The sequence below is a fragment of the Colias philodice genome, chromosome 29 (genome assembly GCF_061535455.1).
Source record: "Colias philodice isolate Cphi_HAF_F1 chromosome 29, ilColPhil1 Martin Lab GWU primary, whole genome shotgun sequence".
Classification (NCBI taxonomy): Eukaryota; Metazoa; Arthropoda; class Insecta; order Lepidoptera; family Pieridae; genus Colias; species Colias philodice.
Window position 1 is genome coordinate 261,867 of NC_143114.1, and position 14,511 is coordinate 276,377.

Consider the following 14,511-nt stretch of genomic DNA (forward strand, 5'->3'; position numbering starts at 1 on the left):
CTGTATTCGACGTACGGTGTCGCTAGTGTAGGAATCGACTGGACGGTTTACCTCACGGGGAACCGTGCAATCGAGATACGTTTTCTCGCGGTCGCGCTTGAAACTTTTCACTAACATGCCTCCGTTCGAACGTATATTTTACGTGAAATTAACGTTTAAAAGTATACGTTTCACATGTTTCTCGTCCCTTTTGAGATCGGCCCTCGTAGTGTGCAAGCCCGCGCGACGCTCGAGGAGCGCATCGATAGCGATGGACGTTTAAATTTTGCCAAGGGCTATCCGCGTGCGCGGTGTCAACTTTAAAATTATCATTTCACCTGTAATTAAACCGATTGTCGTTTCGAAAAAGGCTCTCTCAATACACTGATATACAGACGTTAAGGTGAAACTATTCGTAATCGCCATATAATATGTTTGCGACGGTTTTTAGGGGGATGAATGTGACCTGTTGTAGAACAGCATAACGCAAACGACGACCGCGCGGCCGGCTACACACACAGTTCGGCGATCGGTCGAATATGTTTAACGTCCTTTAAATACAAAAATAATAACAATACGAATGTGCCACAATAACGAAATGACAATATTATAAATAAATGTCACATATTTGTCACAATATTATATTCACAGTCACAGGTACTAACAGCTAGTAGGTACATAGTACGCACACCACACCGCAACGCCCGCACGTTTTAATATTGTCAAAATATTATATAGGCCGCGCGAGAACGAGACTACGATTCACAATTGCGTATTTATTATAATATTATTATTGTGTTAACTTAATATCGTCGCATAATAACGCATAATAAGCAATACCTAAATAATAGACAGAGGAGTAGTAACAATATTATGACGAATCGATAATAACACGAATGTAGGTAGTTAATTAATAGTTTATTATTTACCTAATCATTAAGTTACTTATATATAATATCATCATCATCAACTGCAATTACGATTAATTCAATAGCGACAATGACGTATCCATGTTTTGATGAATTATTATTGTCGTACCGTTGTAGATTCCTTAAATCTTCGTAATGCACCTGAGCGCAGTAAACATCGATTAAAGTGAAGCATTCGATTCTAGATGTCAGATTTCGATTTTTAGAGTAACGTCTCTGGTATTTATTATGTTTAGAATGGTTTATCAGTAAAATGAAATCTTAAAAAAAAAAAAATACTTTTATCGGTCATTATTATTATAATTAATATTATGTAGTCGTAATTGAAAAAAGTTAAGCAAATGTGCAGTTCTAACAAAACGAAATATCTTGTTATTCTATGTCGTCGTTACTAGGTTACGTTGTTGAATTTTGTTGAACTGTCAAATGTTGCCTATTTTAAAATGGCTCTACTATACTTAATAACTACGAGGGATCTATATTTATAGATAGAGAGTTGGTTAATAATAATTACTTATTTAATTTGCTGTGTCGATTTTTATTTTTTTTTTTCAACAGGATAAAACCTATCCTATGTGTTAATCCAAGTTCATTGTAATCAGTTCAGTAATATTTGCGTGAAATAGTAACATTTATAATATTAGAAGGATAATGATAACAACACAAGTAAGTTAATTAAGTAATGACGATCTATTATATACATTTCAAAAAATTTCAAGCTACTTATTTATATAATAATTCACAAAAATTACATTAATATGAAATTTGACACATGCCATACCTACCCTGTTAATGTCTAGTGTAAATGTGATAGTATTTTTATTTTTTATTCCTCCGTATGTATGACGTCATCATCACATTTATCGTTATTTTTTTTTTTATTTAATTTCTCTTAAAATATGCGATTAAAAAATGAAATGTTGTCAATTGTTGTGATTGAGTTATTATTATTATTATTCAAAGATTATTAACGCAGTCCCTCGATATGCACGATATATCTATCCGTCTCCGTCGCGCGTCGAGGGCGAGCCGAGCGAAACGCGTGTATAATGTGTGTGTATAAAAGTCCGACATGAAATGGCGCGGAGCGCAGGATTCGCCGAGTCGACGTCTAGCACACACGGGTTCACGCACACGACTGAGGTTGCCGAGGATTTTGTTGCTGCAAAATTTTTCGTCGTAACCGCCAGGAGTTGGAAGCCTTCACATTAGATTCCGGAGGGAAGATTTATTCTCGCCTCCTCACATTTCCCGGCCTCCCACAAGCGGGTCTCACCGGGAAACGTGAGGAGGAGGGGCTGTAGATCCCCCTCCTAGAACCGTGTGGATCGCTCCCAAAGCTCTTCGCAGAAGAGTGTATCCAAACCAAAGGCCCTTTTTAGGGCCAATCTGCATTTCAACGGTGTGAAATTATTCTAAAACGTTGGAATGGAGCCGCGCAATCGCGACCCCAGACTGGCGAGCTCCAGTAGTGCGCCACCTAGCGGACAATCCGCGAACCAGCGGGTTTACCGCAAAGAAAGCCGCGGCACCGAAGCGCCACCTAGCGTCAGCGTACCATACACTGATACACGGGTTTACCGCGCGGAGAGCCGCATGGACACCGAAGCCTCGGTTGACCGAGCGGAGAGCCCCAGAGGCATTGATACCGCGGTCGACCGAGCGGAGAGCCGCGCATCAAGAAGCAGCCCAATGGAGGACGATGGGAACTCCGATGAAGAAGAAGAACAGGAACTCCATATACAGCCTACACCGGCACAAAACGCCGGTAAAACTTTGTCCCCGCGCGCCCTTTTTGAAAAGGACGCTGAACTTACGAGACGTCTCGTCCTGATGGGTGCCTTTTCTGAGAAAATGAACGCCGCGATGGCCGCGTGCCTCAACGAATGTAGGAATGAAATTCAGTCGATGATGGCACAGCCGATTACCGAGGAGGAGAGGGCTGCAATAGAGGAGGTGAAGAGCGCCCCCGTCCCCCCGACGGATACCCCCTTGCGGCGCCCCCGCTCCGCAAGCGATGAATACGAAGTAGAAAATGAGAGGCCAAAGAAGCGGCCAAACCCCGAAACGCTGTCCTACGCGAAGGCCGTGGGATCCTCCCCACCTCCCGCGGGAGATCGGCCGCCGCCTGCAACACAGGGCACCGCCGCCGTTGCCGCCAAGAAGGAAAAGTATCCGCCAATAGTAGTGGACGAGCTCCCCGACTGGTCGGCCCACTTCAGAAGATTGAAGCAGATCCTAGGAAGGAATCCCAGCGCCCGCCCATACGGGAAAGGCATCCGATTTATGCCTGAGGATGGCGATGAATTCCGAGTCATCCAAAACTACTTGGATGGGCTCGAAAATATCGCGTGGCACGCGTACACGCCGCCACAAGAAAGAAATCTTAAGGTCGCAATACGCGGCCTCCCAAGCCAGACGCTCCCAGAGGAAATAATCGAGGCTCTCAGGGAACTGGGACACACGGCGGAGTATGCACGCCCAATAAGGGCGAGAAAGGGTCGGCCCGGCTGCATATTTTTCGCCACCATCAAAAGAGAAGCGGACACCACCCCGGCCATATACAACATTAATGAAATGTTGTGTATGCCGGGGGTCAAGATTGAAGCCTGGCGAGCGAAGAAGGGGCCGGCGCAATGCCACCGGTGCCAAAAGTTTCGTCACTCATCACACAATTGCCACCGTCAAATTGCGTGCGTAAGATGCGGGGAGGCGCACGCGGCGAAAGAGTGCAGCCGCCCTAAGGACGTGCCGGCGACATGCGCAAACTGCGGAGGGCCGCACCCGGCTAACAATGCCTCCTGCCCTGTGTTTAAACGTGAGGCAAGGAACAAGAAGGCCGGTCCCACGGCCACGACGAGACCGCCGAAGGGGAAACCCAAGGACCCCCCCGCCCCGACGACCGTAGAACCCGTCCCGCTGGGCGAACAGACGGGTGCCTCATTGATGGCCGTGGCCAACATGCCTAAAGCGGCAGCGGCGGCCACACAAGGCAAAAAGAAGAAGCCAAAGAAGAAGAAGAAGCAGACACAGCCGCCCAATGAGGAGCCAACAACCGCCCAACCGGACAGTCGAGCGGCAACAGCAGCCAAGGACGAGCAACCGCCCGAAAATACAAGAAGAATCCCACGTCAGGCGCGCCACGATTCGCCCCGGCAGAAGGAAGAGGTGGCCGTGCTGGTCAAGATCATGATAGATGTACTGAACGCCGTACTCAATGACGAGAGCCCTGTGACGGCGGTCGTCCAAGGACTGTCCAAAATTTTAGAGCTCCATAATGGATAGTCTAAGAATTCTCTACTGGAACGCTCGGGGCCTGCGGCAGAAGGCCGCGCTGCTAAAGCAGGTCCTACATGAATACAGAATCAATATCGCCCTGATTTCGGAGACCCATATGGCGGCTAGGGATAAGCTTAGGTTCCCAGGATACCACATGTACAGAGAGGACCAGGTGGACCAGGCAGGAAGAGCATACCGTGGACTAGCCGTCCTTGTCAAGAGAACGATAATCCACCAAGTCTTAGCCCCCTACACACTGGAAGCTATAAACGCCCTGGGGATTGAGGTCGAAATCCGGGGATCGGCTACTAGGATCTTCAGCATCTACCGACCGGGAGGAGGCGCCGCAGTCATCAGAGGCGACATGGAGGCGATCTTCACTCCCCAACAAGACGTCCCCACAATAGCCATGGGAGACTGGAATGCCCAAAATATGGAATGGGGTGGACCGAATACCAACACCGCTGGCATACGACTTTCGGCCACCCTAAACCACATTGGTGCCATCATCCACAGCCCGGGTGTGCCAACACATTACCCGGACACGCATACACATATGCCGAGTACCATAGACTTCGCAGTCACCCGGGCCTTTGCTGGTAGGCTCACACAAGAGGTCCTGGAGGACAATCTGGGGTCAGACCATCACCCAGTTGTGGTAACCACCACAGCTCCCCCGACAACCATTCCACCAGCCCCCGGAAGGGGAAAAACTAACTGGGAGGCCTTCACAGAAAAGACAGCCGGTATCACAGCAGGACCGATAAGAAGTAGAGAGGACATTGACAAGTATGTCTGGGACATTACTTCGAACATTCAAGAGGCTCTGAAAAACACCTCATCTGAACCGAGCTTCCGAGACCGACAGCGACAGCCACTGCCAAGACACCTGGAAACCAGGATACAAGAGAAGCGCAGACTCAGGAAAGAATGGCAAAAAACCAGGTGCCCAACGCTCCGTAGTCGACTAAACCGACTGGACGAAGAAATGAAAGAACTGCTTAGAAAACAGAGGACAGCTGAATGGGAGGAAAAGATGGACGCAGCGGTGGACAACGATGAAGCCCTGTATGGAATATGCAAGGCACTCACGAGCGAAGCCGTCCCTACCCTACCACTGAGGACGGAGAGCGGTCTTATTTACGACCCGACACAAAGGGCGGAGCTGCTGGCTGACCACCTCGCCAGCACCTTTAGACCATTCCCAACAGTGGACAGAGCGCACGCCAGAGCGGTGGAGGTCACGCTCCAAGAAGTATTCGCCGGACCGCGCCCTCGGGAGGAAATCAAGGCGGTGTCCCCAGGGGAGCTAAAAAAGGCCATCAGAGACTTGAAGCCAAAGAAAGCGCCGGGGAATGACTCCATACCCAACCTGGCCCTAAGAAACTTGCACCGAAGAGCGGTTGCGGCGCTCTGCCGCGTATATAACGGGTGCCTTAGGCTGGGCCATGTCCCCCTGATATGGAAGACTGCCGTTGTTGTGATGCTCCCCAAGCAGGGAAAGGACCAAACAAGGCCCGATGGGTACAGGCCCATATCTCTACTGCCCTCCATGTCCAAGGTGCTCGAACGATTGGTTTTGCGACGGTTCTCACCACACTTCACACCAAGAGAGGAGCAATTTGGGTTCCGGACAGAACACAGCACAACACTGCAACTGTCCAGAGTCATTCATTCCCTCGTAGCAGCCAAAAACAAAAAGGAAGCGGCAGTTGCAGTGTTCTTGGACATGGAGAAGGCCTTTGACAAGGTGTGGCACGAGGGCCTCCTATTCAAGTTGAGCAAGTTAAGCTGTCCACACTACGTCCTCAACTTCATTCGGAGCTTCCTGGAGGACCGGGCTTTTCAGGTCCGCATAGGTGGTGCCTTCTCCACCACTAGGAAGATTGAAGCCGGAGTCCCACAGGGCAGCTGCCTGTCACCGCACTTGTACGCCGTGTACACGGACGATATCCCGAACAGGGCGGACTCCCAATTATCCCTGTTCGCGGACGACACGGCGTACATAGCGACATCGCTCAACCGTAACCATGCCGCTATCAAGATGCAGAAAATGCTTGACGAGCTGCCGGAGTGGCTGGACAGATGGAGGCTCCGAGTGAATCCCAAGAAGTCGCAAGCAATTTGCATGGGTTGTGCTCCAAACCCGGCAAATGTAGAGTTCCAAGAGACAAGGATCCCATGGTCAAGCAAGGCCACGTATCTGGGGGTGGAGATTGACAGGCGCCTAGCCTTTAATCACCAAGCCCTGAAAGCCGCTCGCCAGGCACAGGTCGCAGCTGTGCGACTGAGACCGATTTTCACGTCCAGCTTGCCTACCAGACTGAAGCTGAGACTCTACAATACATACGTTAAACCCAAGATCTTGTACGCCGCTCCAGTCTGGTACGGCTACATCTCACAGGCCAGCAAAAAGAAAATAAAGACGGCTCAGTCGCGCACTCTGCGAGTTATCGTCGACGCCCCCAGATACGTCCGCAACTCCACTATTGAAAGGGACTTGGGAGTGGAGCCCCTCGAAAAGATCATCAAAGAGCAAGCAAAGAAAATCTTTGAAAAAGCCGATAGATCGAGCTATGAGCACCTCCAAAGCATAGCACCTTGGAGAGCCAGCGTGATTGACGCGAAACCCTACCCGCGCGACTTGGCCCGGGACGAGGGGGATGCGTCGCCACCGCACACGGTCGCTGATCCGCACTCGCTGGGCCTCCCTTAAGGGTCTCACCCGGTGGGGCGGATCGCCCGGTTCGCGGAAACGCAAACCCTGAGTCGCCGTGGGCAGGTTGCCTGGGCGGGGGACTGCGTATAGAACACCACCAGAAACAACGCACAAGCGACAACTGAACAAATAACAGCCCCACAGATGTGGGGTTAACCCAGGGACCCTCCCGTAGTGGCGGGAGGCGTGAGACACCAGAGTTGGGGGGCGTAGCCCCGGTACTCTTTCCCCTCACCAGTGATGGTGGGAGCGAAGACCCCGAAGGCGCGGAGCGCACAAGCTTTCGGGCACGCAGCGAGTAAGCAAGTAAACGAGTAGAATAACGCAAGACAGTCGGCGATATGACAGGCCGCGGTAAAGGAGGCAAGGGGCTCGGAAAAGGTGGCGCTAAGCGGCACAGGAAGGTGCTCCGTGACAACATCCAGGGTATCACGAAGCCCGCGATCCGTCGTCTCGCTCGCAGGGGTGGCGTCAAGCGTATATCCGGTTTGATATACGAAGAGACGCGCGGCGTTCTCAAGGTATTCCTTGAGAACGTGATCCGTGACGCCGTCACTTACACCGAGCACGCAAAGAGGAAGACCGTCACCGCAATGGACGTCGTGTACGCGCTGAAACGTCAGGGACGTACCCTCTACGGATTCGGCGGTTAATTAATTGTGTTACTTCAAAGATCGTCCGTCCGTTCGTACGTACGTCAATAATTATTCCATGCAATCGATTCGGCGTTTTAATAATTATTATTCTTGGTACGAATAAAGATGGGCGTACGACCACCACGGCGATGATTTTGAAACAAACAAATTAACAACAAAAAGGCCCTTTTCAGGGCCGCATACGATTCATTAATTCCACAATATTATATATTATTGTATTATGGATATGTTTCCCCACGCGCGCAAAACTACAACACTCACTATCATTTCACTTGTACTCTATTATCTCTCTATTATTATGTGTGCTAAATTTCATTGTAATCGGTTCAACACATAGGTACATACATACATACGTCCATCCATCAACAACTTTTGCATTTATAATATTAAATAAAACTATTTCATTAGAAGAATTTAAAGTTAATGGCTACTGAATGATTACATTACTAAAATCTAAAATTCATCAGGTAGGTAAGTTTTCTGTTTATAATAGTAATATAATAATATTAATACATTTTATCATTCTCATAACAATATTATCATTATATTATTAGATATTTCGTTGTATGTTTCCGTTACTGCACAGTGGAAAACGTTTATAGTTAGGTTAGGTACCTACTATTAAAATGAATCACGTGCGGCCCTGAAAAGGGCCTTTTTTTTTAACATTCGATGTCCGATGACGTGTCCTCTGTGCTATGTCATGTTATGTTATGTTATTTCATATTGAAACCACACACCACACGACACGACACGAGACACGAACAATGCAAACAACAAACGGATCTTAGGCGCGTTCACCACGGATACGGCGGGCCAATTGAATGTCCTTTGGCATAATGGTCACTCTCTTAGCGTGTATAGCGCACAGATTGGTGTCTTCAAATAGACCTACGAGGTACGCTTCGCTCGCCTCCTGCAGGGCCATGACGGCCGAGCTCTGGAAGCGGAGGTCGGTCTTGAAGTCCTGCGCTATCTCACGGACGAGACGTTGGAACGGCAACTTGCGGATCAGTAGCTCAGTGCTCTTCTGGTAGCGACGAATCTCACGCAGAGCAACCGTGCCGGGCCTGTAGCGATGGGGCTTCTTCACGCCACCGGTTGCGGGCGCACTCTTGCGGGCCGCTTTGGTGGCGAGCTGCTTCCTCGGCGCCTTTCCACCGGTGGACTTGCGAGCGGTCTGCTTTGTGCGAGCCATTGTGACCGGGGGGCTTGTTCGAAATTCGAATTCACTATATTTATTATAGAGAAATAAAACAACAAATACGACCGCACGGAGAAGTGGTTGCGCTTCGAATGAATACGAAAACGCGTACGACGCCGTTTTTATAAACACATTAGGTACACTCGTCTCCGTTTCGTTATTCATCGTAGTCGAGTGCGAGAGAGACATCGATAAGTAACCGTTCGCGCGGTGTGTATGTCGAGAAAAGAGAGATAAAATAATAATAATCAAAGTTTTGTGTTGGATTTGCACGATTCCTGATGCAAAATTAACTACTCGAACTCGAAAACAAAAAAAAAAAAAGAAAAACGATCTTCAATGTGCAATGTGCAATCTGCACTGTCATAATATTGTCAATGTCATACACAGCCCATGTCATAATATTGTTATGTTCGTCATTATGGTATGGTCGTACTGGATCTATTCATTAAATTTACATGTACGGTCTTATCCAAAATGGATGGAAATTATTCTACTTTTTTATTTTACTTCATACATACTCTACATAGGTGCAAAGTTTCATAAAAATGCGTTCAAAAATAAAATATGTCTTGGTTATTGCTTGATTACAAGATTAAAGAATTATTATTTTCTACTTTTTAGTGGTAAGTATCTAACTTGAAAGCGTGTTTTTTAGTTTTTCAAACTATATTTATTTTACTTCATACTCTACATAGGTATTTTCGTATACCAAAACAAAACAGCACTAAAAAAAAAAATACCAACAAATACATAATACGTTCATAATATACCTAACTAGAAATTCGCCGCGGCCTCGTTCGGTTGCAAATTTTATGAACATTTAAAAATTATATCTATTAAAATAAACCGCATCAAAATCCGTTGCGCCGTTTTTGAGATCTCGAGTAATCTTCAAGTTGATTATTCCATAAGAAAGGAAAATTTCTATAAGATAGGAGAATTATCATAAGTCCGGAAAATTTCTATACGCCAGGAAAATTTCTATAAGTCAGGAACATTTATATAAGCCAGGAAAATTTCTATACGTCAGGAAAAATTTCTATAAGGTGGAAAAGGATAGGTTAGGTTAGGTTAGGTTAGGTTAGGTTAGGTTAGGAGAGGTTAGGTTAGGAGAGGTTAGGTTAGGTTAGGTTAGGTTAGGTTACGTTAGGTTACGTTACGTTAGGTTACGTTACGTTAGGTTAGGTTAGGTTAGGTTAGGTTACGTTAGGTTACGTTAGGTTAGGTTAGGTTAGGTTACGTTAGGTTACGTTAGGTTACGTTAGGTTACGTTAGGTTACGTTAGGTTACGTTAGGTTACGTTAGGTTACGTTAGGTTAGGTTAGGTTAGGTTAGGTTACGTTAGGTTACGTTAGGTTACGTTAGGTTACGTTACGTTAGGTTAGGTTAGGTTACGTTAGGTTACGTTAGGTTAGGTTACGTTAGGTTACGTTAGGTTACGTTAGGTTACGTTAGGTTACGTTAGGTTAGGTTAGGTTAGGTTAGGTTAGGTTAGGTTAGGTTACGTTAGGTTACGTTAGGTTAGGTTAGGTTAGGTTAGGTTAGGTTAGGTTACGTTACGTTAGGTTACGTTAGGTTACGTTAGGTTAGGTTAGGTTAGGTTAGGTTAGGTTAGGTTGGGTTAGGTTAGGTTAGGAAAAATTTTCTCAGTCCGGAAAATTTCCATACGCCAGGAAAATTTCTATACGTCCGGAAAAATACTACTGAACCGATTACAATGAAATTTAGCACACATATAGAAGGTAACTTGGATTAACACATAGGGTAGGTTTTATCCCGGAAATCCCGCGGGAACGGGAACTATGCGGGTTTTCCTTTGAAAACGCGGGCGAAGCCGCGGGCGGAAATCTAGTACAAAATATTAATTTACCAAAACTATTGCAAAACACAAAACTATATAAATATAACAGAAAATCGGTTTGAATGTCTGTCCGTGTGTGCTATATTCCCTATATAAATTTGTATAATTAAAACTAGAGAACCGATTTTGATGCGGTTTATTTCAATAGATAGGCTGCATCTCGAGGAAGCTTTTAGTATATATAATTTGTTACGTTCTGAACAATGCAGGCACAGCCGCGGGCGATAACTAATCAATCTACCATTTATTTGTTAAACAGTTATTAAAAAAAAAAAATAACTTCAAATTAACTGTACAAGTTTAATTATTTCTCCATTTAATAATTAATATTAATTTTTTGTTGTATATCAATTAAATTTACGTTTTGACATAAGGCTGAGGTAAAATAACAGTACAGACTACAGTCGAATTGGGAATCATCAAGGAGGATTTTATTTAATATCTTAACTTAATTAAAGATATGAAACCTTATTTGTGTTAAACTTTTTTATTTTTTTAAATTGACACCAATAAATCAAACTGACGATGTCTGTCAAAATAAATATAATATTGATTCAAAGATAGTACATGAAATCGCATTGCGTTGTTATATTAATATATAAGTAATAAAATGGTTGTGAGTGAAAAAAAATTATGTAACATGTATAAAAATATCGAGCCAAATCATGATGGTATATAATTTATTATGAATTTGTTTTTAGGATAACCGCAAAAATGTGCATGCATGTGCACACACAAATTAAGCATCGTCTTTATTTCTGGAAAGCATAATATGGAAACATAAAAACATAATATACAGTCGTCTCCAAAACCGAGAAAATTGAAAGGCAGGCAGCATTGAAAGGTATGGTAATTTTCCATCAATTGTTTGTTGTTATTATTATATATATTATATTACAAACAAACATAAAATGAAACGGAACGGATTTTGATGCGTTCAACAAGAAGGTTTATTATAAACTAAACATCTATAATAATTATGTATAATTTTTATCTATATCCTAATATTATAATAAGGAATATACTTGATAAGAAAGAATTATCGAAATCGGTTCAGCCGTTCACACGTGATGCCGTGACAACGCGAAACGGGTCTCATTTTTATATTGTACGTACCTACCTACCTACCTACCTACCTACCTATATAGATTTTTAGATTATATTTTATTCTTCTGTATAATCTAAACCAATTAAAGTTAAACTCCTACGAAACGGCTCGATCGATTCTCATGAAATGTTGTGTGCATATCGGGTTGGTAGATCTGACAATCATAATATTGTATCTACACTAATATTATAAAGAGGAAAACTTTGTTTGTTAATGAATAGGCTCATCATCAAAACTACTGGACCGATTTTGATGAAATTTGGCACAGACAATCTTTAGACGCTGAGAAAGAACATACATAGGCTACTTTTTATTATTGCGAAATAATATGTACCACGGGCGAAGCCCTAGTTTGTAAATAAAATAAAATAAATCATACCCACAAAATATGACCAACGTTAATAATTATTGTTGAACGTATAATTCGAAATTCGAATTTCAAAATTACTTACAAATTTAGGTTTTTTTTTTTCTCACTGCTGTTGTTCGTGTTGGAGAAACGTATTTTTGGCGTGTACACACACACACAATTCATTCATGAAATATATTGTGGCCCTGAAAAGGGCCGTTGTTGTTTTGATAGTATATAATAATAATAAACACAAAACGCGAGCGAGCGGGCGTTCGATAAGTCGAACACGCCACGCCGTTGTCCCGACGACCGCTCACCGCTCACTTGGAGCTCGTGTACTTGGTGACAGCCTTTGTGCCCTCGCTGACCGCGTGCTTGGCGAGCTCGCCGGGCAGCAGCAGCCGCACGGAGGTTTGCACCTCTCGCGACGTGATGGTCGACCGCTTGTTGTAGTGAGCGAGCCGGGACGCCTCCGCGGCGATGCGCTCGAAAATGTCGTTCACGAACGAGTTCATGATGGACATGGCCTTCGAGGAGATACCGGTGTCGGGGTGGACCTGCTTGAGCACCTTGTAAATGTAAATGGCGTAGCTCTCCTTCCTCTTGTGCTTCTTCTTTTTCTTGTCAGACTTCGAGATGTTCTTCTGCGCTTTGCCGGACTTCTTGGCGGCCTTTCCACTCGTTTTTGGCGGCATGTTGCTTGTTGTAGTATAAGTTCAATCAATAGAAACTGTATAAAATTTTTCGGTTCAAAAACCGGTCTAGATCGCGCCACACGGCGTTACGGCCGTCGGTTAGTAATGCGAGCTAGCACTTTTGGTTATCGGCCAATACCGTGGAGCGTAAGCGTCCCCTCCACACAGTGGGCGGTGAACATGCGGTGAATCATTTAGATGTTTACATTTGGCATTTTATTTATTTTTTTAAATCACATAAGGCTGAGGTAAAATAACAGTACAGACTACAGTCGAATTGGGAATCACCAAGGAGGATTTTATTTAATATCTTAACTTAATTAAAGATATGAAACCTTATTTGTGTTAAACTTTTCTTTTTTTTTTTAAATTGACACCAATAAATCAAACTGACGATGTCTGTCAAAATAATTATAATATTGATTCAAAGATAGTACATGAAATCGCATCGCGTTGTTATATTAATAATTAATATAATAAAATGGTTGTGAGTGAAAAAAATTATGTAACATGTATAAAAATATCGAGCTTAATCATGATGGTATATAATTTATTATTAATTTGTTTTTAGGATAACCACAAAAATGTGCATGCATGTGCACACACAAATTAAGCATCGTCTTTATTTCTGGAAAGCATAATATGGAAACATAAAAACATAATATACAGTCGTCTCCAAAACCGAGAAAATTGAAAGGCAGGCAGCATTGAAAGGTATGGTAATTTTCCATCAATTGTTTGTTGTTATCCATACTAATATTATAAATGCGAAAGTAACTCTGTCTGTATGTCTGTTACTCAATCACGCCTTAACTACTGAACCAATTTGCATGAAATTTGGTATACTTAGAGATATTTTGATACCCGAGAAAGGACATAAGATTAGAAGGTTTTATCCCGGAAATCCTACGGGAACGGGTTTTTCTTTAAATAAAATATCAAAATCAAATAAAATGATAAATAAATAAATCTATAGTATCCAAACAATAGCAAGTACCTATTTATTAAAAATTTTACTTGATTTAACATTTATTTAAATTTCCAGCTTACACAATACGAAGTATGAAAACAGTTGCTCGCCTCGCCAAACAGTTTCAATATTCCAAGTTTCCCGCTTGACGAAAACGATTAACGAACGAACATTATCTATAATTAATATTATAAAGCTGAAGAGTTTGTTTGTTTGTTTATTTGAACACGCTAATCTCAGGAACTACTAATCGAATTTCAGAAATTCTTTCGGTGTTAGATAGCCCATTTATCGAGGAAGGCTATTATAGGCTATATATAATCACGCTAAGACCAATAGGAGCGGAGCAATGCGGGTGAAACCGCGGGGCACAGCTAGTTATTATATATATTACAAACAAACATAAAATGGAACGGATTTTGATGCGTTCAACAAGAAGGTTTATTATAAACTAAACATCTATAATAATTATGTATAATTCTTATCTATATCCTAATATTATAAAGCTGAAGAGTTTGTTTGTTTGAACGCGCTAATCTCAGGAACTACTGATCAAATACAAAAATGCCATTATAAATTAAATTAAAAATACTCAAATGAATGTTACTTTTTTTTCATCGGGGTACCTACACGTCTTGTACACCTGGGTAGCGTTAATGAAATTCTAATATGGATACGGTTCTAGGGTTAAAGGCTATATTATAATATAATATTAAATGCGGGCGAAACACATAGATTAATATTATTCATGTTCTG

At 43.5% G+C, this 14,511-nt stretch overlaps 3 protein-coding genes across 3 annotated transcripts; 1 reads left to right on the top strand and 2 right to left on the bottom strand.

Annotated features, from left to right (window-relative positions):
- Positions 1–7,178: 7,178 nt before the first annotated feature.
- LOC149475623 (histone H4) lies at positions 7,179–7,821 on the top strand. The gene has a single exon (XM_089712741.1). The coding sequence runs from the start codon at positions 7,248–7,250 to the stop codon at positions 7,557–7,559; it is 312 nt and encodes a 103-aa protein (XP_089568867.1). The 5' UTR covers positions 7,179–7,247; the 3' UTR covers positions 7,560–7,821.
- A 297-nt stretch (positions 7,822–8,118) lies between these two features.
- Positions 8,119–8,875, bottom strand: LOC149475624 (histone H3). The gene has a single exon (XM_089712528.1). The coding sequence runs from the start codon at positions 8,758–8,760 to the stop codon at positions 8,350–8,352; it is 411 nt and encodes a 136-aa protein (XP_089568654.1). The 5' UTR covers positions 8,761–8,875; the 3' UTR covers positions 8,119–8,349.
- A 3,410-nt stretch (positions 8,876–12,285) lies between these two features.
- LOC149475625 (histone H2B) lies at positions 12,286–12,806 on the bottom strand. The gene has a single exon (XM_089712728.1). It carries the CDS (start codon positions 12,783–12,785, stop codon positions 12,411–12,413), a length of 375 nt encoding a protein of 124 aa, XP_089568854.1. The 5' UTR covers positions 12,786–12,806; the 3' UTR covers positions 12,286–12,410.
- Positions 12,807–14,511: the final 1,705 nt, after the last annotated feature.

Bases quoted from the DNA above. Each gene is read 5' to 3' on its own strand.
- LOC149475625 (XM_089712728.1), bottom strand. From the start codon at position 12,785: ATGCCGCCAAAAACGAGTGGAAAGGCCGCCAAGAAGTCCGGCAAAGCG.
- LOC149475623 (XM_089712741.1), top strand. From the start codon at position 7,248: ATGACAGGCCGCGGTAAAGGAGGCAAGGGGCTCGGAAAAGGTGGCGCT.
- LOC149475624 (XM_089712528.1), bottom strand. From the start codon at position 8,760: ATGGCTCGCACAAAGCAGACCGCTCGCAAGTCCACCGGTGGAAAGGCG.